The sequence below is a fragment of the Dasypus novemcinctus genome, chromosome 8 (assembly GCF_030445035.2).
Source record: "Dasypus novemcinctus isolate mDasNov1 chromosome 8, mDasNov1.1.hap2, whole genome shotgun sequence".
In the NCBI taxonomy this organism is placed as follows: domain Eukaryota; kingdom Metazoa; phylum Chordata; class Mammalia; order Cingulata; family Dasypodidae; genus Dasypus; species Dasypus novemcinctus.
Genome location: NC_080680.1, coordinates 129,250,648 through 129,275,718, shown reverse-complemented (window position 1 = coordinate 129,275,718; position 25,071 = coordinate 129,250,648). Strand labels below are relative to the sequence as shown.

Genomic DNA, 25,071 nt, shown 5'->3' with positions numbered 1-25,071 from the left:
GCAGCTGGGGCGATGAGCGCACAACTGTGCGATTATACCAAATGCCATCGGTTAGGCTCTTGGGATGAACGGTGCGCTTCCTTAATATGTACCAATAACAGTGGCTTGTGACCAAGAGAAAGCCCAGGGGCCTGACCGCCTGCGCCTGCCGTGCCCTAGTCTGAGTCCCACTCCCCTTCCTCTCCACCGAGCAGTTGCTTGCATTTGTCTCGTGTGTTGGGTCCTTAAGACCCAGAACTCGTTTCCTATTTTAAAGAAAGTTTTATTTGTTTTCTTGAATTTGGTTTTTGTTATTGAAATCAATACTACTGATAGATTGAGACCAGTTTCTGATTTTGTGTTGGAATGTTTAACAACAAGCTCTGCTCTCTAATTTTTTATTTACAAAGAACTGTAGCCCTAACTGAACATTCAGTTACTGGAAACTGCCAGCGAACATTATCGATTAGATAAGCCGACACTCAGGTTTCCTGGGTGCACAGTGAGCAGCTCAGTGCTGGCAGTCACGTGTCAGAAGTGCTGGTCTGAAGACTGCTTCAGACCTTGTTCTTGGAGTGCCACTCCTGGCATTTGCATCAAGTGTCCTGTGTAATCCTGCTAGTGTTTATTTTATTTGGATGAATAAGCGTCTGGTGGATGGCCAGAGCACACACTGGCAGGATGACTGGAAATGCGTGCTTCTCCCCTGAGGCTCTGGCTTCCAGCCTTTGGTGAGCAGCAAGCAGACTCTACTGGGGCTTTGCTTTCCTCTCCTCGCTGTCATCTTCTGTGACTTGCCTGCTGGACCCACTTCCCATTGTTCTGCTTTCCTGATGTGTAGAAGTTCCGTATAGAATCTAGATGCAGTTCCCTCTTTGGATGTGTGTACTGCAGACCCTTTCCCACTCTGGCTTCCCCTTTTGTTCCTCGGATGCTGTTTTTTGATGAGCAGAAGTTCTTAATTTTAATATCGACTAGTTTATCCATTTCTTCCCTTTATGATTAGGGCTTTTGTGTCCTACTGGGGAAATATCTTCCTACCCCAAAATCATTGACAGAGACTACCCTTGCCAGGCATCCCCCCATACCCCTGTGCCCACTCCCCCACCCTGGTGACCTTGAAACTGACCTTTGAGCCATGGGACTGCAGAGAAAAGGACCTTCAACTGCAGGGAGTTAAAGGCAGAAGGCAGCATCAGACCCTGACTATTCCAAACATCAAACTCACCCCCACCCTCCCCCTACTCCCACCACCAGGTGCCTGCAAGGCAGGCGTCCTTGCAGGTTCCAGGCCGTCTGATTCCTACAAAGGAAAGCATGCCAGTGTCTCAGGGGCCTGGTCACAACCTCCACAAATCCTTCCCCTGCCCCCCATGGTCAAGCTCCCCTTTCCATCTCCCAGGACCTCCGCCACCCCCTCCCAGCCCGTACAAAGCACCAAGTTCGACTCCCCTGCCGCAGCAGCCCCACAACAGTCGTTCTGCCTGTTTCACGAGGTCTGGGGCGGTTTTTCTTGTGACTTGAGGAAGATGTTCTAAAAGATTTTGTTTTGCCTTTCTATTTATATGTACGGCCCCCTGGGGTTGATTTTTGGTTGTGGGAGGGTAGAGGACAAGAATTGCTTTATCCTAGGGAGATTCTGTTGACCCATCCCCGCTATTTTAAAGGACCGTCCTCTGCCTGCCATGTTCCCTAGCCAGCTTTGCCGTAGACTAGGGGACTTTTTGTACAGGCGCCTTCTCTGAGTGATGAGCTCTAGGCTGCCGGCCGTTTCCTCCCACACTTGCAGGTTTTGCTCCTGCAGACTCCCCGGAGCTGGAGGCCAGGGAGCTCCCCCCCAGGTCTCACCTGCTTCCTGACCTGCCTACCTTGGCTTGTGGCGCTTGGGGAGGCAGTGGCAAAATCCTCCCAGGCCCAGGAGCTGGAGCCCTGCCAGGGAGGGCCGGGCACGCTGCGGGCACCACGGGCAGGTGACCCAACCTCCAGGGAGGCCTGGAGGGGACACGACGTGGACGTGTGGTGCAGCTGCCCTGCCTCCCACTCGCAGCTCACACCGTCCCCCGAGGACTATCCTGAAAAGCAAGAGGCAGTGCCTCCCACAAGGCAGCTCTGGCCCAGGCTGCCTCTCTCCCTGGGGATTGAGCACATGTGGGGTGGCTGAGAGGAAGGCTGCCTGTTGCCTGGCCTGGCTGCCCTCCCCAGTGTCCCCGAGGGGCCACTTTGCCAGCGCCAGCAGGTGCTGCGATTTAAGTCAGAGGTGCGCACGAGCACTGCTGGAAAACCACGACAGCGCCCTCTCGGTGGCCCCTGTTGAAGAGGCACCTTCACTGTGCCTCTGCTAGAATGCTGCCAGCTAAAATGTGACAGTGAGCTCTCACCTCTTGGCTTTTCGTGGCCACGAGGGGCCATGCCCCGTGGCCTGGGCTCCCTCCTGCTCCCGGCCGCACGCAGGGCATGCTCCAGCCGCAGGGGTGTCCAAGAGGCAGGCTTCTTGTTTCCGGGCTTCCTCCTGAGCGGTGGCCTTCCTGCCGGCTCCAGCCTGTGCTCCTAGCTGTGCAGACCCAGGCGGCGACAGTGGCGTTCCTGGTAGGCAGGTGAAAGGTGCGCCCCAGTTCCAGAGGCACAGGGTGAAAGGCAAGCGTATTGAAATCGGCCTGCCTCGTTGGTTGGGTTTGGGAAATTACGCAAATGTGTGCTTCCCCTGACCCTGACACACCAGGTCTCAGCCCTGGGAGGTTTGGCTCCTTCCACAACGTCCAGAGAGGCCCCACAGGTGCCCCGTGCGAGTGGCACTGTGCTGGTGCCTGCCCTCCTGCCGGCGCACCCGGCAGCCTCCTTGGGCACCCACCACCCGCCTCTGCAGTGCTCAGACGCACCCGCCCGGAAGGCTTGCCCCCGGGTGGAAGGCACGGCGGCCTCAGGCCCTGGCTCCCCGGCCAGAGATCTCCAGGAGAGGGCATGTGCCCTCATCTGCCGGCCCTGGCGCTCTCCCTGTGCACAGGCTTCCTGTGTTGAAGCTGGGGCTGCACAGGACAAGTTTCTGTACGTGGTGATTGTTCTCAGGGCCTACTCTGCTGCTGACCAGTGACAACATCAAACAGCGCCTTGGCTCTGCCGCCCTGGACAGGTGAGCCTGCCTGCTGCCCGGCCCGTGCTGAGACGCAGACCTATGTCACTCCCCTCCACTGCACTAGCACAGCCATCAGCAGACAAGTCCAGTGGCACTGCTGTGCTGGAGGGCGGGTGGGGTGCCCTGCCTTGGGTGTGGGAAAGGGTCAGGGCAGGCCTGGGGGCTAGACGGGCATGGAACCCGAGGGAGCCTAGCGCAGTGTCCTCTGAGCTTGGGACAGTGAGGACGCCCTCAGCACCCCGCTGTGGGCACTTGCTGGACTCCAGAGACCTCCAGGCCACTCCCCCAGCCCCACTCTCCACGTCCTCTGGGCAGCCACAGGCCCCTGCCCCTCATGCTGCTGCAGAGCTGGCACCTCCGGCCTCAGGCCCAGGCCCTGCAGGGAGGCGAGGGCTGTGGCGAAAGCTGCCCTCTGTGCCTTCCAGCGTCCACGAGTACCGCCTGTCCAGCTGGCTGGGGCAGCAGGAGGACATCCACCGCATCGTCCTCTACCAAGCAGACGGCTCGCTGACGCCCTGGACGCAGCGCTGCATCCGCCAGGCCGACTGCATCCTCATCGTGGGCCTGGGCGAGCAGGAGCCCGCGGTGGGCGAGGTGAGTGGGCAGCGCCCTCGTTCTGCAAGCCCCCTGGTTCCTTCTCTCTTCCTCTGAATGAAAGATTCCAAAGGTTCAGAAAAGAGCAGAGACTGAGTGCCAGTGCCAAGACAGCTGCCGTCTTTGTCTTAGAAACATTTGCTCTTTCCCTTGTGGTTTTGGCCTCTTGTGCCATCCTCCCGTCTTTACACTTTGACCACACGTGGGTGGCCTTAGTGTTTAAAATGCCGTCAGTAGCACCCTACTTTCCGTGCGTTTTCCCTCCAACGAAGGTGCCAGAGCTCAGTCCACGTGGTTTCCTGTCTCCTGTTCAATCTCTGCAACACAGGCAGTGCGAGGGTCACCCATGGGCAGCTTTGTCAAATTGCCTCTCGCCCCGTCTCCGCGGGAGAGCCCTTCCGGCCCTCCCTTGCCAACCGCACTTGTCCAGCCTCCTGCTCCTCTGGCCCCCTGCCGTGCGCCCGGGGCAGCCCAATTCCTCAGCTGGGCGCTCCGCCCCACGGGCTGAGATGCGCTGGCTCAGGAGCCTTGCGGGAGTCCAGGCCGCCACCCCTCCGCTCGTCCCTGGCTCCCAGCCCTGCGGCGTTAGGTCGGGTGGGCTCAGGCCGTGCGGCCCCAGGTCGGCTTCCAGCGTGGGACCCCGTCCCTGGCCCCACTGATGCGGAGCCGCCCCGCACACCCCCAGCTGGAGCGCATGCTGGAGAGCACAGCCGTGCGTGCCCAGAAGCAGCTGGTCCTGCTGCACCGCGAGGAGGGGCCCGCGCCCTCACGCACCGTGGACTGGCTCAACATGCGCGGCTGGTGCTCAGGGCACCTGCACCTCCGCTGCCCGCGCCGTGTCTTCTCCCGGAGGAGCTTGCCCAAGCTGGTGAGGGCCCCCGGCCGCAGCCCCCGTCGCCTGCCTGGCCCAGCAACTGCAGTGTATGTCTTGGGGCGCTCCTGGGGGCGGAGGGTGTAGGAGGGCCCCCACTCTCTCCAGGGCCCCCTGTGCTGAGTGGGGACAGCTGCTCTCCAGGGCCCGCACCCAAGGGGAGCCTGGAGCTGCGTTTTGCTGGGACGCGTCTGGGGCGCCTGCACGCGGTCTGCTTGCTGGACCTCCTGGCGAGGCACAAGCGGCGTTCCTGCCCTCTCTCCAGGCCTCCCCGTCCTGGCCGCGCCCCCACCGAGCCTCTTACTGTGTGCCCCACACGCCCGCAGCCCCCTGCGCCCCCATAGCCGGGCGGGTCCTCAGGGCCACAGCCTCCCATGTCCACACCCGGCCCTTGGCCTGTGGTCTGCCAGGGTGTCTGCTTGCCCGCGGGCCTCCGCCGCCCCCTCAAAGCCCAAGGCCCCCACTGTCAGCAGGGTCTTCCGAGGGCTTTGGGGCCAAGACTCGAGGAAACTGGTGCTGACTCAGCAGGACGGGGGAAACCCTGGCCTGGGGGCGGGGCTGGGGCAGGGCCTTGGGTGGGCCACAGCCCCCCCGGACCTCCGCTGGTTCTCGCAGGTGGAGATGTACGAGCGGGTCTTCCAGAGGCCCCCAGATCGGCACTCGGACTTCTCCCGCCTGGCTCGAGTGCTGACCGGCAATGCCATCGCCCTGGTGCTGGGGGGCGGGGGCGCCAGGTGAGTCCCGCGGCCCCTCCCCGCCCCAGGGGCCCCCATGGCAGAGCTGCTTCCTTGGCATTTCAGCTCCCCTGCCCTTGTCCCTCCGTTGCCCTGGTGGCTGCCTCAGCCCCCTCCACCGTGCTCAGCCCCAGCCAGGTGGGCCCGCTGGGCCACGGGGTGACCGTGGCGACGGCCGCGTCCTCGGCACTGTTGCAGGACAGACCCAGAGCCCTGCAGCTTCCTCTGGTCGCCACTGGCTGGTTTCTAGACCTGCTGCCCCAGGATCCTCCTCCACGTGGAAGGGCCTCCTCTCCGTGGCTCCTGTGCTCAGCCCCGTTTCCTGGGCTCCATGTTCCTCTCTGTGATATAGTCCCATCTTTCAGTGGAATATATACCTCAGTGATTTCCCTAGGTGCTTGGCAGGTATAATTCTTAAGACCGTGCATATCAGAAAATGGCCTCTTTTTACCCTCACCTTGAATGATAGTTTGACAGTGTGTGAGTTCAGGACTTTTAAGGCATAGTTCCATTGTCTATTTTTTTCTGCCTCCTTTTGGAAGTTTTTAGGAGATTGTCTTTATTTTTGGTATTTGAAAATGATAAAATGGTGTGTGTACCTTGGTATGATTCTTTTTTTATCCTTTATGCTGGACTCCCGTTGGGCACTTTCAAATTTGGAAATATCTTCAACTCAGAACATTTTTTATTTTTTTAAAAAAAACTTTTTTATGCCCTCTCTTTTCTTTGTTCTCTTTCTGGAGCTTCTATCAGTCAGATTCGGGGCATCCTAGGTGAATCATCTGATTCTTTTATCTCTCATATCTGCGGTGCCAATCTTTTTGTTCTGCTTTCTGGGAGATTTTTCTCAAATGTATCCTCCCCTTGATCTTTTCTGCTAAAATATTTCTAATGTCTGGATGCTTTTTTTCTCACAGTATTCTCTGTTTTACCCTCTGAGGATATTGGTGGCAGGTTCTTCACTTGTTTGTTTCTGCGGGGCCCCCTGTGTATTTCCTTGTGCCTGGCTCTGCCCCTGGTTTGGCAACATCTGTGGGACAAGTGCTGAGAGGTTGCCACTACGATCCCACCACACTTGGCTGATCTCTTCTCCAGCGATGCACATGTGGGTTATGACGAGACTGCTAGGAGCAGCCATGTACAAATCCTTCCGTGAACACGTGTCCTCTCCTCTTGGGCAGATACCTACCTAGGAGTGTAATTGCCAGATCACAGGGCGGCTGCACCATCTCACAGCCTCACAAACGACGTGTGAGAATTCTAAACGTGCCATATTCCCCGCCAAAACTTGGTATTGTCTGTTAAAATTGCAGCCATGGTATCGCGCGGCTTCGATTCACATTTCCCTGGCTAATGTTGGTGCACATCCTTTCATGAACTTATTGGCCATTCTTGTATCATCTTTGGAGAAGTATCCATTTAATTTCTTTACCCATTTTTATTTTTATTTTTTCAAAGATTTATTTATTCCCCCCACCCCCAGTTGTCTTCATTCTATGTCCATTCGCTGTGTCTGTGACCGCTTCTATCCTTATCAGTGGCACTGGGAATCTGTGTTTCTTTTTGTTGCGTCATCTTGTTGTGTCAGCTCTCCGTGTGTGCGGTGCCATTCCTGGGCAGGCTGCACTTTCTTTCACGCTGGGCGGCTTTCCTTATGGGGTGCACTCCTTGCGCGTGGGGCTCCCCCACGTGGGGACACCCCTGTGTGGCAGGGCACTCCTTGTGCACATCAGCACTGCACATGGGCCAGCCCCACACAGGTCAAGGAGGCCCAGGGTTTGAACCGTGGACCTCCCGTGTGGTAGGGGGACACCCTAACCGCTGGGCCAAGTCCGCTTCCCTTTACCCATTTTTAATAGGTTGTTTGTCTTTTATTATGGAGTTGTAGGACTTTTTTATATGTTCTGAATATGAGTCTTTTGCCAGATATATTTATTGCTAATATCATCTGACAGCCTTTGGTTTTTCTTTTCATTTTCTTAATGGCTCTTTTGATGAGCAGTTTTTAATTTTGATGAAGTGCAATTTTCCAGTTTTTTAATGGTTATTACATTTGGTGTTTTAAGAACTCTTTGCCTCTCTCAAGATCACAGAGCTCTTCTGTATTTTCTTCTAGAAACTTTGCTGTCCTAGCTTGTACATGTCGACCTGTGACCCCCCTCAAATAGACTGTTGTGAATGGCGTGAGGCGGGAGCTGCTCAAGTGGTTAGCGGGCTGCCCCACTGCCATCTGGGGAAGAAGTGTTGTCCTTTCACTGTTGAATTTCTGTGGCATCTCTGTCACAAGGGACCATGTAACTGCGAGTCTAAATTTGGACTCTTTTGTGTTCCACTGGTGCCTTGGTCTTATCCTTAAAGATGATATCGCATTTGTCAGTTTCTCTTGGCTAGAGATCCCTGGATCTCTTCTCATGGAACTGGCAAATTTTTGGATTAGTGCTGGACAGGATATATGAAAAATGGTAGCAGTAATTTGAGGCTCTCAGTGACAGCTTCCTCCCAGCCGGGCTTGCCTTTGCTTCTGGCTGGTGGCTGAGTCAGGCACATGCAGTCTGCCTTGGGCTGAGGTGCCTGAGATGGCTGGCAGCAGGCGCCCTGCCCTGGAAGGCACCTGTCCCCACTTCACTCCAATTCCCAGGTTGGGCATTTCCAGGGGTCCTGCTGCCAGTTCCTGCCCCCACCCCCAGCTGCTCAGCTGCCTGTGGAGGCCCCAGGGCTAGGCTGGCCTCCCCAGGGCAGCCTTCTCCCGCTTGGGCAGCTCTGCTTTCAGAGAGAGGGTTTCTAAACCGAGCCGTGATTCCCCTCTCCACGTCAGCGTCTTTCCACAGTGGTCTCGCCTCTCAGGGGACGGGAGAGTGCTGGGTGCTGGGTCCTGGCTGCACCCTGGCCTGGGGGCTCACTCCCCGCCTGCCCACCCCGCCCCTGCTGCAGAGGCTGTGCCCAGGTCGGCATCATCCGGGCGCTGACGGAGTCTGGCATCCCGGTTGACATGGTTGGAGGGACGTCCATCGGGGCGTTCATAGGCGCCCTGTACTCTGAGGAGCGGAGCTACAGCCAGATGCGGATCCGGGCCAAGCAGTGGGCTGAGGTGAGGGAGGGTGTGGGGGGCCAGCAGCCCACAGCACAGCCCCCGCTTGCTAAGGCACGGCAGGAAGACTCTGGGAAACTGCAGCCTGGTGCCGGGGCCTGGCTCCCTGGCGGGACCACAGGGCCACAGAGCGGCGTGCGGCACCCATGCTGGGCCATCCTCAGGCCCCGTCCTCACCACCTAGTGCTGCACCGGGTTTGGGGGAAAAGAATTGGATCTCAGGTTGAAACCGTGAGTGAGATGAAAAGCACGTCTGTTCTCCATTCAAACAGAAGAGTTCTTCAGCCCCCACAGCAGAGCCTGGGCACCGGCTGGGCTGCTCGCCAGTCCTCCTGGGTGCAGTCCCAGCCTGAGGACGCTGGGGTGCCGGCACCCGAGACCCCGCCCCACCCCGCCCCACACAGTGCCAGGCCAGGGCCTGCCCCACCCATGCTGTCCCCGGAGCCCAGCGTGGCTCCCGACCCCCATCAAGTCTTCCTTGCCTGGTCCAGGGCCTGGGGCAGGTGTGGGGCGGTCCGGTTGGCCACACCCAGAAGCCCCAGACACCGGAAGCGGAGCCAGCACTCGAGCAGGCATGGCAGCTGGGGCCCTGAGCCCACCCCCCGAGGGACGGGGGCCCTGGGCTCAGCACGGCTCAGCCCTTGAGGGGCCCGGCCAGGGTGGAAGGCCCTGCGGCCTGCAGAGGGCTGGGCAGTCCTGGGCTCCTGCCAGGGGTGGGCCTCCCTCATCCTGCCCCTCAGCCTGTGGGGTGTCCACAGGGCGCCCGTTGGTGCTGGGCCCTCGAGGGCAGGGGAACGTTGGAGGTGCCCTGGCACCCTGCTTCCTGACCTGCCCCTCACCCAAATGAAGGCGGAAGGGAGTCGCTTTCCATGGGAGGGGATTGGCCTCAGCACCTCTGGCTGCGGCCGGTCCTGCCTCGCCCTCGTGGTCCTACTGGGGGCTCTGGGCTGCAGTGCCCAGCGGCCGCCCCGTCCAGCCCGTGCCCCCCCCCAGGACATGACGTCGGTGCTGAAGGCCGCGCTGGACCTGACCTACCCCATCACCTCCATGTTCTCTGGCGCCGGCTTCAACAGCAGCATCTGCGGCGTCTTCAAGGACCGGCAGATCGAGGTGCCACGGCGAGGGCCGGGCCTGGGGCGGGGCCTGGGGTGGGGCAGGTGGGCACTGAGCCTGGGCCCCGCACGCAGGACCTGTGGCTGCCATACTTCACCATCACCACGGACATCACGGCGTCCGCCATGCGGGTGCACACGGACGGTGAGTGCACCCCGGGGGTGGGGGGGAGCCCGGGCCACGCCCTCCAGCAGACCTCGACCCAACGCCCCCCGCCCCGCACAGGCTCTCTGTGGAGGTACGTGCGGGCCAGCATGTCCCTGTCCGGCTACATGCCCCCCCTCTGCGACCCCAAAGACGGACACCTGCTTATGGACGGGGGCTACATCAACAACCTCCCAGGTGGGTGCGCCCGCCGCACAGAGGGCTCGAGAGCAAGCAGAGGGGCCCCTTTGGGGAGGCGGGGGATGGAGTTGAGCCCTGTGCGGGCTGCAGTGGGCACAGCCCGGGGGTCCTGGGCTGGTCCCCAAGGATGCCTCCGTTCCAGCCGACGTGGCCAGGTCCATGGGGGCGAAAGTGGTGATTGCTGTTGACGTGGGCAGCCAGGACGAGACGGACCTCACCAACTACGGGGATGCCCTGTCAGGCTGGTGGCTGCTGTGGAAGCGCTGGAACCCACTGGCTGCCAAAGTCAAGGTGGGCGCTTCTGCACACTGCCACCCCTGCCCCCAGAGCAGCTGATGCACCGCTGAGGACCCTCTGTCCCAGGGGCCCCTAGAGGGTGGGCTGAAGTGGGAGTCGGCTTGCTGTGGCTGCAGGTGTTGAACCTGGCGGAGATCCAGACGCGCCTGGCCTATGTGTGCTGCGTGCGGCAGCTGGAGATGGTGAAGAGCAGCGAGTACTGCGAGTACCTGCGCCCCCCCATCGACAGCTACGGCACCCTGGACTTCGCCAAGTTCGATGAGATCTGTGTGAGTCTGGCCAGCCTCCCGGCCTACCCGGCAGCTCCCAGACGAGGCCCGGCGGTGCAGGGGGGGCACGGATGGCCCCGGCTCCTGGTCACGGCCCGGGTCTGCACAGGAGGTGGGGTACCAGCATGGGCGGACGGTGTTCGACATCTGGGGCCGTGGCGGCGTTCTGGAAAAGATGCTGCGAGACCGGCAGGCGAGCAAGACCAAGGCCTGCGACGTGAGTGGGTCTGCGGAAGGCAGCGCGGAGAGGGGCCGTGGGCAGGCGTCTGCTGCTGCACCCCATCCTTTGCAGGCCCCTCAGGCTGGCCAGGCTGCCCCGGCCCTTGCCGTGCTCGTGTGATGTGGGGGGGGTGGGCAGTGACTAGGACTACGCCCTCCACACACTCCCCACCCTCCCCCGACTGCCGAGAGCCCCGAATGGTCTTCCGTACCCCACCCGAGGGCTGGGGTCACAGGAGGGACAGGCCAGGCCAGCTGGGCCAGAGACCAAGTGGTCAGGGAAGGGCCCTGCTGCCAGGATGGAGCGGCAACCAGCCTGGGCCGAGGCAGCCCCGCAGGCAGCGTGGGGAGCAGCTCTTGTACCTGCCACCCTGCGTTGTCCCGTCGTGACCCCACCTGCCCCTCACCTGCCCACCCAGGTCCTCACATGCCCCAACGCCTCCTTCACGGACCTGGCTGAGATCGTGTCGCGGATCGAGCCTGCCAAGGCGGCTGCGGTGGATGGTGAGTCTTTTTCCAGAGGGACAGCCGAGGGTGGTGGTGGACAGGCTGGGACGGGCTGGACCCGCCTTCCTGCAGGGGCTCCCAGCCCTGGAACCAGCCCTCCCCCCACCTGTCACAGCACCCCCTCTGGCCCCTCGCCCTCCTGGCACCCCTGCCCCTTCTCAAGGACGTACGGGTCTGGGTGCCAGGCTGGTGTTACCCCACCTTTGACAGGACTCCCATGGCCATGGCTGGAACAGGGGCCCACTTGTGTGGACAGCTCTGCCCCTCCCTGACTCACCCCCAGCCCCTGGCACTGACCCCAAACCCCCACAGTTTACCAGGCTCTGAGCTATGGCCCCTGAGGGCTGCCCTGTGACCTTGGGGGGGGGGCGGGAGGGAAGGGGGCCCGGGGACCGTCCCCAGTGCTAGCCCAGCTAGGGACTTCGCGGCTCTGCTGGCAGCACCTAGAGGGTGAAAGTGGACGCATCCTCCTCCCTCAGGCCCACCCGGGGAGATGGGAGCAGGGGCTTGGTCCTCGGGTCACTACTGCTGGGGGCTGTCGGCCGGGCGGCAGGCCATCTCCTGGCAGAGGGGCCCAGGCCTGGGTGCTGCCCACCAGCACCCCCCTGCCTCCGCCCCTGCCCACGGGGCCTGGTCTGGGCCAGGGGACCCTGGATGAAAGGGCCTCTCCACTCGGGCAGGAGGAAGCCCAGGGTCAGGCTGGCCGTCAGGGGAGGCGCCGCTTCCTGACCGAGGCTCCCATGGGGGTCCCAGCTCCGGGCAGGGCCGGCCCAGCCTGTGGGGGGACAGCGCGTTTCCCTCTGTCCAGACGAGTCTGACTACCAGACCGAGTGGGAGGAGGAGCTGCTGGGTGGCCCCAAGGATGCCTACGCCGACCTCCAGAGCACCCCTGCCGAGGCGGACTCGGACGCCGTGAGCCTCCTCCCTGCGCCCTCCCCGGGACCCCCTGCTGGCTCCTTCCCTCCGACCCGGAGGAAGGGTGGGCCTGTGGGAGCCCGGTCACTGCCCTGGGCTGGCCGTGCACCCCGCCCTGGGGCCTGAGACCGGCCGGGTGCTGCCCAGGTTTGGTCTCAGGGCTCCACAGGGCGGGCCCTGACCGCTGCCATCTGCTTCAGGAGGAGCCCCCCTCCCTCCGGTGCCGGCGCCCGGGCCCGCCCTCCACGAGACCCTCCCAGGACTTGGCCCTCGATGGGTAGAGGCATCTGTGGTCCACGTGCAGCCGAGGCGGGGTGGAGGCCCCTGCCGGGCGTCCAGTGTGTCCCTGCCTCCCGGGAGCTGCGTCCCAGACTCCTGGCCGTTCTCAGGCCTGCAGGTCCCTCAGGGGCACCCAGTCCCCAGCCCCGCGAGCGCACAGCAGCCCCAGGAAGCACCTGAGGCCTCTGGAGCCGTCAATAAAGACAGATCTGACTGGGCGTGGCCTCTTGTGTCCGTGCGGGGTCCCTGCCCAGAGTGACCCCAGTGTGACCCCAAATGCGCATTGCTGGACCCCAAGGGGCGCAGGTCCTGTGGGAGGTGCTTGCCCCTCGGAGGACCCTGGGCAGTCGCAGCTGGGGCCGGGTGGGGGACCCTTCCCGTCCTCTGCGCCTCCCAGGTGCGCCCCGTCGCACACGAGGTGCCTCCGTGGACGCCGTGAGGGTTGCGCTGCCCCTCTTGGGCCTTTAAGTCGCGTCTCGCAGCGCTGCCTCAGTTTCCCCTTCGGGAGGCGGTCCCCTCCCGGGCCCAGACGTCACGGTGGGCGGAGCTTCGCGGGCCCCGACGTCACGGAGGGCGGAGCCCGGCCTGGGCCGCGCTCTCCCCGGTGCTGCGGACGCCGAGGCCCCGGCGCGGCCATGCAGGGCCCGGGCCGGACTCCAGCCCCTGGCTCGCCCCCAGCCCCTGGCTCGCCCCCAGCCCCCGGCCCGACCCCGGACCCCGGCGCGGCCCGGCTTCCCCGGCGGAGGCGGCGGCGGGCGCGCGGCGCGCTCTGAGGCCCGGGGGATGCGCCGCCGCCTCGACCATGGGCGCCGTCGCCTCCAGGAGGAGGGCGCTGAGGAGCGAGGCCGTGTCCTCCGTGGCGGCCAAAGTGCGGTGAGCGCCGGAGGGGCGGGCCGGCCCCGGCGTCCCTCCCTGCCCCTCGGCCCCAGCCCCTGCCCTTCCCGCACCCAGCGCCCTCCCCGGGCTTCCTCTGCGCGGCGCTCCCCCGCGCCCCTCCCCAGCCCTCCCCGCCCTGGCCAGGAGGTGGGCCTCTGGCCCCTGAAGGAGGACGCCCCTGCGGGGCCGGGCCGAGCCGGCCAGGTGCGCTGAGACCCAGGAGGAAGCCGGTCTGGCTGGTGGGCAGCTCGGCGTCCGGCCACGCCGGCTCTGTGTGGGGCGGGGGTGTCCTCTCGGTGCCTGCCTGCGGCCCCTGATCGTGACCTGCTCCACGCCCTCCAGAGCAGCCCGAGCGTTTGGAGAATACCTGTCCCAGAGTCACCCTGAGAATCGCAACGGCGCAGGTAGGGTCTGGGGCGGGGCGGGGCGCCCCGGCGTGGTGGGAGGGGGCGCGGGGGCGGGAGCCGCTCCGGACCTGCCCTGCCTGCTGGGCTGGCTGCCTGACGCCCCCTGCCCTCCCTGGCCAGAGCCCCCGGAGGCTCTCAGCTACTCATCACCATGGCACCCACCCAGCCTGGGCTGTTGGCATGGCAACAGGCCTCCTGGCACCCCCAGGGCTGGCACCACTGTCTCGGGCCAGCTGGCGGGGGGGGGGAGGGAGGAGTTTGGCACTAGGAAAATGAGTATAATTGCAGCCTGGGAGGTAGCCTGTTCCTTCCTGCACCCCCAGGCACAAGTAGCCCTGCCTGTGCTCCCCCATGCAGCTTGGCCGCAGTCCCTGGGAGCGGGAGGCCCAGGGCCACTCCCTGGCTGAGGGCAGCCCTGGCCTCCACCTCAAGGCAAAGCTCCAGTGGGGGTCCCCATGCTCCCATGGCTGCAGGCTCACCTGGTGCCTCTCTCCCAGACCACCTGCTGGCTGATGCCTACTCCGGCCACGACGGGTCCCCCGAGATGCAGCCAGCACCCCAGAACAAGCGGCGGCTCTCCCTTGTCTCCAACGGCCGTTATGAAGGCGGGCTTTCCGAGGAGGCCAGTGGCCAGAAGCCGGCCAGCGAGGGCCCCCATCCCCGAGTGTACACCATCTCTGGGGAGCCAGCCCTGCTGCCTGGCCCTGAGGCGGCTGAGGCCATCGAGCTGGCCGTGGTGAAGGGACGGCGGCAGCACGAGCGGCCCCTCCACCACCACAGCCAACCCCTGCGCGGCAGCCCCAGCGGCAGCCCCGAAGACCTCAGCAGGCCCTGCCAGAGCTGGGCGGGCAGCCGCCAGGGCTCCCGGGAGTGTCCCGGTTGCGCCCAGCTGGACTGTGGCCCCGGCCCCTCCCCACGGGCCTTGGGGCTGGAGCAGCCGCCCCTGCCTGAAGCTGCCAGCCGCCGCCGCAAGAAGCTGGAGAGGATGCGCAGTGTGGACCGTGTGTCTGGTGAGGGGCTGTGGCCATGGGACCCCAGGCAGGTGGGGGGTGGGGTGGCTGTGCTGGGGTCTGAGGTCTGGACAGGTGGGGCAGGGTCGCATCAGACCCCGTGCTCAAGAGCACCAGCATCACACGTCAGCACCTGCTGGCGAAGCACGGGGTCAAGCAAGGAGCACTTCCTGGAGGAGGGCGCCTGAGCGCTGAGAAGCCAGATGACCAGGCTGCCTCCTGGGGAGCAGTCCCTGTCCCAGGACCCTGTGCTGGGGAGTCCCAGGTTGTGTGGTGACTTCTGCACCCTGCAAGCGGCTTCCCTTGACAGTAGCCGTGCACCTTGCCCAGCTGGCAGCTCTGTCCTCCCAGCACACCTTCTGGGCACGCCTGAGCCCAGTCTGCCACTGGCCAGCTGAGCCCACCTACCCAGCCTCAGGAGGGGCAAGGGCACAGTTCACCCAAGACCTCGTGCTCCTGGACAGGCGAGGGGGTGGGGCGAGGGGCAGAGCAAGCTCCCCCTTCGTCATGTGTCAGCAGCCAGAGGGCCCAGCCCACGGCAAGGGCCTGCACTGGACCCTCCTCAGAGGCGAGGAGGTGGAGGGGCAGGCACTCGCTCTCCTGGTGGGGAGGGTCTGGCCAAGCTGACCTGAGTCAGAGCATGTCACAAGGGGGCACTGCCTCTGCCCAGCCACCTCACAGCTCCAAGGGCAGAGAGTGTCCGGCTCACAGCTTGCCAGCCTCCGTGCAGGTCGTTTCCTGCCCTCTCCGCCCCCTTGGAGCTCAGGAGCAGCCCTCCCTGGGCAGGGAACCCCCAAATCCACCCCTAGTTACTGCTTTTTCCTTGGGCTCTTCCAGATGACGCCCCTACCCGCACCTGGCTCCCCAAGGAAAGCCTCTTCAGCTTCCACACAGCAACAACCACTATGCAAGCGTGAGCCGGGCCCGGGAGGTGGGGTGGGCACTGGCGGGACCCCGCACTGGGGGTCTCTTCCTGGCCCCTCGGTGGTGCTTCGACGTGGGCGTCTGCCCCTCCATGCAATGGGGACACTGCCTCCCAGCCCAGCCCCTGTTTGTCCCCGTCCTCAGGGACTGCCCCAAGCAGCAAGGGCCCAAGTCAGGGCCCCATCACCGTCCCCAGTCCTGGGCTCCTGTCACAGTTTCCTCCTGGAGGCACCTCGGTTGCAGCTCCCTGACGCAGAGCACCCCCCACTCTCCCTGGGCCGTGGCCAGGCCACAGCCTGGGGACTGCGGCCAGGGACCTTTGCCCACTGCCCGCCAGGGCCAGGCTCAGCAGGGCGGGTGCTGCTCCCCGAGGCTCTGGCCGGAGGGAGCGCAGGGGCCCTGGGAGGGGTGGGGCTCAGGCCGCCACTGACTGTGCCTTCTCTCTCCCGCTGCCCCCTCCCACTGCGGCTCCAGCATCTCGTAAGTACCCTGAGAGCTTGCCTCCAGCGGCACCGGCACTGCCTTGACCTTGAGGGGGGCCCTACCCTGTGGGCCCGGCTCCTTGCAGGTGCCCCAGCCCGAGAGCAGGGCCTGCCGGAGCTGGGCCTCAAGGCCCCTCTGCCTGGCCCAGCGCCCCTGGCCCCCCCCGCCGGGCCCTGAGCCCACTCTCCGCCTGCCTTGCACCCTGTAGCCAAGGGCAGCTCTGACACGCGGCGGTTTCCCAGGGTGCTCAGGGGCTACGCGGAGAGGAAGCGTTGGAAGCGAGAGAGCCATCCCGCGTCCATAATCCAGAGGTAGGGCCCGCCAGCACTCGCCACCAGGGTCCGTCTTGTCTGTGCTGGCGGGGCCCGGGCCTTCGCCCACAGACGCGATGGGGCGGGGTGGTGGCGACCACTGGCCTGGCCCTGCTCTGGGGACGCAGCAGCCAGGGGAGGCTGGGTGGCCTGCGCTGCCGGGCACAGCTCAGCCCCCTGGCCTACGTGCTGTGCCATGTTGATGGTTGGGCTATGGCCACTGGCCTGCTGCGGCTCTGCCCACCCCCAAGCCCAGAGGTGTGTGCCAGCCACAAGGCTCACCCCTACTCCCCACCCCCAGAGATGTGTCCTGGAGCTTATCCCTCCTGGGCTTTGGGTCTTCTCGGGGTACGGTGGGCCGTGGCGCGGGTGCTGCACGCCACCCTTGACCACCAGGAAGTCAGGCACACGGGGTTTGTGCAGGGCTTGGTCCCGAGGAAGGACAGGTGGGCGTGAGTGCTCTGGAGCAAGAGCAAGCTTGATAGGGAGCTGGGTGGCGGCTGGAACCCAGCCAGCCTGGAAGGTTCTCAGTAGGAGAGAGACAAATGGGATCTGCCTTGTGGGTAGGCAGCAGGCGAGTGGGAGACAGGAGCCACGGAGGGGGCAGGGCCGGGTCACCCATGTGGGCCATGGCCAGTGGGCTAGTGGGCGCAGGCAAGCACCACCCCTTCAGCCCTTCACCAGCCCTTCGTCCCGCAGGAATTTCCGCAAGCACCTGCGCATGGTCGGCAGCCGGCGGGTGAAGGCCCAGAGTAAGACCCGGGGTGAGGGGGAGAGAAAGGGGCACCCTGCTCTTGGCCCCTGGAGCTTCCGAGCTGCAAGACCGGCGCTAGGCCCCACCCCCGGGCGTCCCCGGCCCTGCCCCCTGGATTACCGGGTCCGGCCCTGGGCGCCCAGCCCCGCCTCCTGGATAGCAGGACCTGGCCCCACCCCCTGGATTGCCAGGCCCCGCCCCGGGGCGCCCAGCCCCGCCTCCTGGATAGCAGGGCCCGCCCCTAGGGGTCCCCGGCTCCGCCCCCTGGACTGCCAGGCCCCGCCCCGGGCGCCCGGCCCCGCCTCCTGGATAGCAGGGCCCGCCCCCAGGGGTCCCCGGTCCCGCCCCCTGGGTTGCCAGACCCCGCCCCGGGCGCCCGGCCCCGCCTCCTGGATAGCAGGGCCCGCCCCCTGGACTGCCAGGCCCTGCCCCCGGGCGCCCAGCCCCGCCTCCTGGATAGCAGGGCCCGCCCCCAGGGGTCCCCGGCCCCGCCCCCTGGGTTGCCAGGCCCCGCCCCGGGGCGCCGCGCCCAGCCCCTGCCCGCCGAGGGTCCGCCGCGGAGCCCTCCCTGCCGGCGGGGTCCTGACGTGAGGCCAGCGTCTGGCCCCGCCCCATGAGGGCCCCACCCAGCTGCGGTCCTCGCCCCGCCCCGCACCTCACGGGCGCGTTCCGCTCCCCCCGCAGCTTTCGCCGAACGGCGCGAGCGAAGCTTCAGCCGGTCCTGGAGCGACCCCACCCCCATGAAAGCCGACACCTCCCACGACTCCAGAGACAGTAGGTCCCGGCCGCCTCGGGGTGCCCGCAGGCTGCCGCGCGCTGCCCTCTGGCCTCGTCCCGGTCCCCGAGGGCTGCCTGGCGGTGCGCCCGCCCCCCACCCTCGGGGTCGCAGCCAGGCCCTAAGCCTGCGGGCCCGCCGGGGGCTCGCGGTGACCCCGCCTGCCCCGCCAGGCAACGACCTGCAGAGCTCCTGCTGCACCCTGGACGATGACTGCGAGGACCTGGACTGGGAGGCGGAGAAGGGCCAGGAGGCCGCGGCCTGTGGCTCCGAGGGCTTCGTGCCACCCAAGGTCATGGTGAGCCTGCTCGCCCGGGTGGGGGCCCCCGGGTGGGCATGGGCGTGGCGCTGAGCCGATCCGTGCCCCCCAGCTCATCTCCTCCAAGGTCCCCAAGGCCGAGTACATCCCCACCATCATCCGCAGAGACGACCCGTCCATCATCCCCATCCTCTACGTGAGTGCCGGGCAGGGCCCTCCCTCCGCCCGGGGTGCCGGGCAGGGCCCTCCCTCCGCCCGGGGTGCCGGGCAGGGCCCTCCCTCCGCCCGGGGTGCTGGGGGCTCTGAGGCTGAGGCGACCTCAGTGCCCTGTCTGTCCCCAGGACCACGAGCACGCCACCTTTGAGGACATCCTGGGTATGTGTCCCTGCCAGCCCCCATCATCTCTGGTCCTGGGGCTGGGGGGGGGGCGCGCAGTGGGACCCATGGGGGTACTGGTCGCAGGGCCCCTCACTCCACCCTCACCCGGCCCCCTCCCAGAGGAGATCGAGAAGAAGCTGAACGTCTACCACAAGGGTGCCAAGATCTGGAAGATGCTGATTTTCTGCCAGGTAGGGCCCCCTCCCACCACCCCCATCCTCACGGGGCGGCGGTGGTGCTTGGGAGCGCGGGGAGGGGCAGAGGGGCCGCAGGAGGGCCGGTGCAGCGGTGCGTGCCCTGGGTGGGCCTCCAGGCTCCCTGCCGGGCCCTGCCTCTCGGTCCTGACCCCACGTCTCTTCCAGGGAGGCCCCGGGCACCTTTACCTGCTCAAGAATAAAGTGGCCACCTTCGCCAAAGTGGAGAAGGAGGAAGACATGATCCAGTGAGCTGGTGGGGGTGGCGCCAGGGGCCATGCCCTCCCCACGTGGGCCAGCCAGGCCCACAGCACCCTGGCCCACCCCCTCCTCCCACAGTTTCTGGAAGCGTCTGAGCCGCCTGATGAGCAAAGTGAACCCAGAGCCGAACGTCATCCACATCATGGGGTGTTACATCCTGGGGAACCCCAACGGGGAGAAGGTGCGGGCCGCAGACCCCACCCCGGGCTTCCGCAGACCCTGGAGGAAGAGAAGCAGGACCCTCTGTTTCTCCTCAGATCCCTGCCCTCGCTCTCCTTAGTCCTCTAGGGGAGTTCCCTGTTTACAAGCCCCCCAGCCTGTGGGGTCTGCCCCGTCCCCAGCCCCGCCCCTGCCCACCCTGCCCCGTCCCCAGCCCTGCCCCTGCCCACCTCCCCGCCCCTGCCCCACGGTCACACCGCCCCTGCCCACCTCCCCGCCCCCGCCCCACGGTCACACCGCCCCTGCCCACCTCCCTGCCCCCGCCCCACGGTCACACCGCCCCTGCCCACCTCCCCGCCCCTGCCCCACGGTCACACCGCCCCTGCCCACCTCCCCGCCCCTGCCCCACGGTCACACCGCCCCTGCCCACCTCCCCGCCCCCGCCCCACGGTCACACCGCCCCTGCCCACCTCCCCGCCCCCGCCCCACGGTCACACCGCCCCTGCCCACCTCCCCGCCCCCGCCCCACGGTCACACCGCCCCTGCCCACCTCCCCGCCCCCGCCCCACGGTCACACCGCCCCTGCCCACCTCCCCGCCCCTGCCCCACGGTCACACCGCCCCTGCCCACCTCCCCGCCCCTGCCCCACGGTCACACCGCCCCTGCCCACCTCCCCGCCCCTGCCCCACGGTCACATCGCCCCCTTCCTTTCAGCTGTTCAAGAACCTGAGGACCCTTATGACTCCCCACAGGGTCACCTTTGAGTCCCCTTTGGAGCTCTCTGCCCAAGGTGAGGTCTGCCCCCTGGCTCCTGGGGTGGGGGTCACAGGCCCCAGCTGGGCTGGGCAGCAGGGTGGGGGGTCCTGTCTGAGCCACCCCCTCTTCCTGCTTAGGGAAGCAGATGATCGAGACCTACTTCGACTTCCGGCTGTACCGCCTGTGGAAGAGCCGGCAGCACTCGAAGCTGCTGGACTTCGAGGACGTCTTGTGAGGCCATGGCCCCTGCCCCGGCGGCCTGGGGCCGGCCACTTCAGGGCATCCTGCTCGCTCAGGTTCTCCCGGGGCCCCACACCCACGGCACCAGAGGCCGCACACAGGGCCCAGCTCGCCCCAGGCCGGAGCTGGCAGAGCTCCTGCTCCTCGGGATTTGTAGAAATAAGTGCAATTTTCACACCCCTGGAACGACGTCAGAGAAGCAGCGTTGCTGGCGACCTAGTTAGGCGCTCTGTTCCTAGTTGCAGCGTGTTCAGGACCCTGGCCCCGCCCCACTGTACCTGATCACCAGCACCCAGGTGGGCCTGCCCCTCGGCCGCCAGGCCAGGCCCTGTCTGCACCTGCGCGTCTCCGTCTGTGCCGTGACTCCTCGCCAGCCCCTTCCTGCTTACTCAGACCTCAGCCAGCGCCCGGCAGCTGGGGCCGCAGGCAACAGCGCACCCTCCCTTCCAGGGAGGTGCCGGCCCTGCCACAGAGCCCCGGCTCCCAGCCGCCTGCGCTCGGCAGGCCAGTGCCAGCCTGGCAAGGCTTGAGGGCAGAGGCCCGGCTGGGCCCCCACTGCGGTCTGGGCCCCCAGCCGGCGTGCACGGGACGCGGAGCTGCTCCAGACCCCCTGTACATAGCTGGGTCTCGGGGGCAGGCCCCCCTTTCCAGAGCCCGGGGTCTGGGGGCACCTGTACTGCTCCCTGGCGGGTGGCTGGGTGCTGGCGCTGGGCTCTGGACTGTGTACGGTGTTCCTTAGACTGACCATTAAACCCCACCCTCGGCTGCACCTTGTGGGCCTCCTCTTGTTGCCCCCCGCCCCATGCGACTTCTGAGGGCCACGGCGCCTGCCTCAGCACCTGCACCCTTCGCCCTGCGGCCCCTCAAGGAATGCGCTCCAGGGGGAGGGGAACGGGCAAGTGGGGAGCCCAGAGAGACGTGGAGAGGGTCCGTGGGTCAGTGGCAGGAGGAGGCCGGGGTGGGGGCACAGGGGGCTCTGACGCTGCCCTAGACCCGCTAACGGGGCGGTCCGCGTCCTGGCTGGCCGGGGCCGCCCTGCAACATGGCAGGAGCTCGTGCTGCTGCTGGAGGCTGGCTGTGACCCCACGGCCCTTCGTCCCCCGTGTGTTCCCAGTGTTGTCCCTCCGCCTGACCGCTGGCCAGGGATGGAGCAGTGGACACTGGCTGGGCCAGGCCACACCCCCTGGGCTGGGGAGGGCAGGCAGCTGTGGGCACGGTCTGGCCTGAAGGCCTGGGCATTGGGGTGGCTGGAAGCAAGCAGCCCTTTTCAGGGGGCGTGGGGCCTGGGAAGGCAGCGGGGGTGCAGGCAGCCCTGCCCTTCCTCCACTTGCTCTTGTGGAGTCAGGGCCCCTGGGGACACCACGACTCAGTTTCCCCTCCCCAATATCCCCCGGGCAGCTAACAACGAAGGTGGACGTGAGGAGGCTTTCGTGTGGGCAGAAGAGGAGCCCCGTGGGCCATCTTCACGTCTCTGACCGCCTCGCCCGTGGCCCTGAATGAAGGCCGGCGGGGACAGGGCGGTGATGAGGGGCCTTAGTCACCCCTAAGAGAGACGGGCTTAAGCCTTGCAGGGAGGGGGAGGGGAGGAGGCTGCTGACCCCACACGCACCCACAGGGCTTAGAACCACAAGCCAGGCTGCGGTGGGGGCTGCAGCGGGGTGGGGGCTGCAGCGGGGTCTTCAGCGCGGGGCCCACACGGCCCCTGGGGCGTGTCCAGGAGTGCCTCCGGCCTGGGCTGCAGCGGGGGTCCAGGAGCAGCCTGGACAGTCGCGGGACACCAGTGCCTTCAGCCGCCCGTTGTGTGAGAATAGAGACATTTTCAGCACCACGTGACTACGTCGAGTCTGGGGACACAGGCTGTGCAGGGACGTCAGTCTTCACTCTCGGCTCCTGTGCCCTTAGAGCACCAGGAAAGCGCGCCTCCCGGCGTGCGAGGGGCCCTGCAGCGCCTCCTGCACCTGCTCCGCTCAGACAGCCTCGCGTCCCTCGGGGCCGACCTGCCCACCATGCAGGCAGACATGGCCACGCTGGCCACAGATTGAGCACGCCCTCCCCACGCTGGCCACTCAGGAGTCTCTCTCCTGACACATGCGCCCACAGCACCAGGAACAACAAATTTGGGGTGTCCGTGTCCTCTCCAGGTGACTCCTCTTGCCTCAAAACCGGGTGTGGACTGGGGTCCCCAGTAGCCTGGGAAGGGCTGCACGCCTGCTCCCCAAGGCTGCGGGACCACCGCCGTCCTCGGGCCACCACGGGACGGGAGAAAGCCGCCCTTCCACAGCAGGAGGGCCTGAGCGCACAGGAAAGCACTTTGGGGAAACACGGAACAGAGAAGGTGCCACCAGGCCCACAGGGACGGGGGCTGCGGGGGGGGGGGGGGGCCCGAGGGTGCTAAGCCCTGCGCGGGCCGCCTGCCCTGCCCCCAGCCCAGGGAGGAACCCCTGAGGCCCTCCCGCCCTGCTGCGAGCCCACCCCAGACCTCGCACTGGGCCCTGCACCGCCTGGAGGTGTCCTCACAGAGGCATCACCCCAGCTTCCTCCGCGCAGAGCCAGAACCCCAGTTCCCGGCCTTCCCTCGCCTCACAGTCCAGACCCGCCATCCCTCCCCCGGGGCACTCGCGCCGCAGGACCCCTCCTTCCCGGGGGGGTCCTCCCCAGGCCGTGAGGGCAGGGTCAGGCCTGCCTCAAAGTTGGCTTTGGGATGAGGAAGAAGAGAAGGTGCCTCAGGACTGACACAGGTCAGGCGCTGAGGTGCTGTAGGGGCAGCACTGCTTCTCAGAGGTGCGGCGCAGGGTTCTGATTTTGTTTTTAACTGGGTACACATAATTTTTTAAAGGTCATAATATGTTACACAATATAATTTGGTTTATAGTGACACAGTCCTACAGTATCCTTTTGTGTCTGGCTTGCTTCGCTTAACATAATGTCCTTCAGGTTCATCCATGTTGTCATATGCTTTACAATGTCATTTCTTCTTATAGCTGCATACTATTCCATCATGTGAATAGACCACAGTTTATCTGTTCTTCTGTTGATGGACACCTGGGTTCTTTCCAGCTTTTGGCAATCATGAATAATGTTGCTATGAACATTGGTGTGCAAATGTCTGTTTGTGTCACTGCTCTCAGTTCTTCTGGGTTTACACCCAGTAGTGGTATTGCAGGGTCATGTAGCAAGTCTATATTCAACTTCTTTTGGGATTGCCAAACAGTCCTCCACAGTGGCTGTGCCATTCTGCATTCGCACCAGCAGTGAATAAGTGTTCCAATCTCTCCACATCCTCTCCAGCACTTGTAGTTCTCTGTCTTTTTCATAGTGGCCATCTGACAGGTGTGAAATGAGAGCTCATGTAGCTTTGATTTGCATCTCCCTAATCATTAGTGATGCTGAGCATTTCTTCATGTGTTTTTGCCATTTGTATTTCTTCTCTGGAGAAATGTCTATTCAAGTCTTTTGCCCATTTTTTAAAATATATTTTTTATTGATATATATCATTCATACAAGAATGTGCATAACCAGTAAATGTATAATAAAGATTGTGAACTTATAAAATAAACATGCATAACATACAGGGGTCTCATGCATTGCCCCTCCACCAATACTATGCATTGTTGTGAAACATTTGTTACAAACTATGCAAGAGCATCATCAAAATATTACTGCTAACTATAGTCCCTATCTTACATTTGGTGTATTTTCCCCCCAACCCACTCTATTTTTTAAAAATATATTTTTATTACAGAGGTTGTGAACTTACAAAACAATCCTGCACATGTGTAGAATTCCTATACAACATCCCTCTGTCAAAACACCGCACCATGGTGGAACATTTGTTACAGATTCTGAGGTAATATCAGACTATTAACACTAACCATGGTCCATAGCATACATTGGCACTTTTTCCATACACCTCATTATCACACAGTACATCTTTGGCATTGACTCAAGGATATTACAGTATTGCTATTAACCACAGTCTATAGGTCACATCAGTTGTATTTTTCCCATGCTTCTCCACTTTCCCACCACCCTGCAATAGTGATGTATATCTGCTCTAGCTCACAGAAGGACACCTTTTCATTTGTATGCTCATCCACAATTTTCATTGACTTCTTGGGTTCACTGTTATTCAGTCCCTAGATTATTCTTTAGCTTTCTTTCAATTGAAATTTACTTCTCCAGCTGCTACTTGCTTTTATGTGTTACCATCAACTCTATCCATTTCCACACTTTTACAGTCAAGTTAAAACTTCTACATACATTAAGCATCAGTAGTTATTCTCAACCCTTCATTTAGCTCCTAATAACCTATACTTTAGGTTTTAACTCCATGTGTTTATTCTTTGTATTTAGTTCATATTAATGAGACCATGCAATATTTGTCCTTTTGTGTCTGGCTTATTAGCATAATGTCTTCAAGATTCATCCACGTTATCATGTGTCCCAATTTCATTTCTTCTTATAGCAGCATAGTGTTTCATTTTATGTATGTACCACATTTTGTTTATCCATTCATTGCTCTTTTGGCAATTGTGAATAATGCCACTTTGAACATCAGTGTGCAGATGTCTGTTTTAGTTCTTCTGGATATATTCCTAGTAGAGAAATTGCTGGATCATATGGCAGTTCTGAGGAATCGCCAAACTCTCTTCCACAGTAGCTGTACCCAATTACCCTCCAACAGTGAAGCAGTGTTCTAGTTTCCCCACATCCTCTCCAGCACTTATTGTTGTCTGTTTTTGTTTTCATTTTTTAAAATAATGGCTATTCTGTGCAGTGTTAGATGGTATCTCATTGTTTTGATTTGCATTTTCCTAATGGCTAGTGTTATGGAACATTTTTTCATGTGCTTTTTGGCCATTTGTATTCCTCTTTGGAGAAATGTCTATTTAAATTTTTTGCCATTTTTAAGTTGGATTGCTTGTTCTTTTATTGTTGAGTTGT

General features: G+C 63.1%; 2 protein-coding genes across 18 annotated transcripts in view; both read left to right on the top strand.

The window, feature by feature from the left end:
• Positions 1–12,558, top strand: part of PNPLA7 (patatin like phospholipase domain containing 7) — an 88,887-nt gene extending 76,329 nt beyond the window's left edge. For all 13 annotated transcript variants that reach the window (XM_058302792.2, XM_071217143.1, XM_071217142.1 and 10 more), the window contains 14 exons: positions 3,043–3,106; positions 3,535–3,703; positions 4,389–4,571; positions 5,190–5,308; positions 8,240–8,396; positions 9,390–9,506; positions 9,584–9,653; positions 9,735–9,851; positions 9,997–10,145; positions 10,268–10,420; positions 10,530–10,637; positions 11,059–11,143; positions 11,955–12,058; positions 12,262–12,558. In XM_058302792.2, the coding sequence (XP_058158775.1) occupies positions 3,043–3,106; positions 3,535–3,703; positions 4,389–4,571; positions 5,190–5,308; positions 8,240–8,396; positions 9,390–9,506; positions 9,584–9,653; positions 9,735–9,851; positions 9,997–10,145; positions 10,268–10,420; positions 10,530–10,637; positions 11,059–11,143; positions 11,955–12,058; positions 12,262–12,342 (1,676 nt within the window). In that variant the 3' untranslated portion in view covers positions 12,343–12,558. The remainder of the gene's footprint in view (positions 1–3,042; positions 3,107–3,534; positions 3,704–4,388; positions 4,572–5,189; positions 5,309–8,239; positions 8,397–9,389; positions 9,507–9,583; positions 9,654–9,734; positions 9,852–9,996; positions 10,146–10,267; positions 10,421–10,529; positions 10,638–11,058; positions 11,144–11,954; positions 12,059–12,261) is intronic.
• A 135-nt stretch (positions 12,559–12,693) lies between these two features.
• Positions 12,694–20,896, top strand: NSMF (NMDA receptor synaptonuclear signaling and neuronal migration factor). Of its 5 annotated transcripts, none has more exons than XM_058302799.2 (15): positions 12,694–13,213; positions 13,559–13,620; positions 14,121–14,633; positions 15,471–15,546; positions 16,283–16,351; positions 17,051–17,103; positions 17,790–17,879; positions 18,054–18,178; positions 18,252–18,335; positions 18,481–18,514; positions 18,638–18,708; positions 18,880–18,959; positions 19,051–19,153; positions 19,846–19,921; positions 20,025–20,896. In XM_058302799.2, the coding sequence occupies exons 1-15, from the start codon at positions 13,143–13,145 to the stop codon at positions 20,120–20,122; spliced, it is 1,605 nt and encodes a 534-aa protein (XP_058158782.1). In that variant the 5' UTR covers positions 12,694–13,142; the 3' UTR covers positions 20,123–20,896. The 5 variants fall into 5 exon arrangements, with proteins under 5 accessions (XP_058158782.1, XP_058158785.1, XP_058158781.1 ...); XM_058302802.2 differs by having other exon boundaries at positions 18,602–18,708; positions 19,884–19,921; XM_058302798.2 differs by having other exon boundaries at positions 18,602–18,708.
• Positions 20,897–25,071: the final 4,175 nt, after the last annotated feature.

What these genes read in the sequence shown, in the direction of transcription:
- NSMF (XM_058302798.2), top strand. Translation starts at nt 13,143, where the DNA reads ATGGGCGCCGTCGCCTCCAGGAGGAGGGCGCTGAGGAGCGAGGCCGTG. An exon ending in CAGTGTGGACCGTGTGTCTG is followed by an intron (nt 14,634 to 15,470) that starts GTGAGGGGCTGT and finishes GGGCTCTTCCAG; the next exon opens with ATGACGCCCCTACCCGCACC. An exon ending in CTCCCACGACTCCAGAGACA is followed by an intron (nt 17,880 to 18,053) that starts GTAGGTCCCGGC and finishes CTGCCCCGCCAG; the next exon opens with GCAACGACCTGCAGAGCTCC.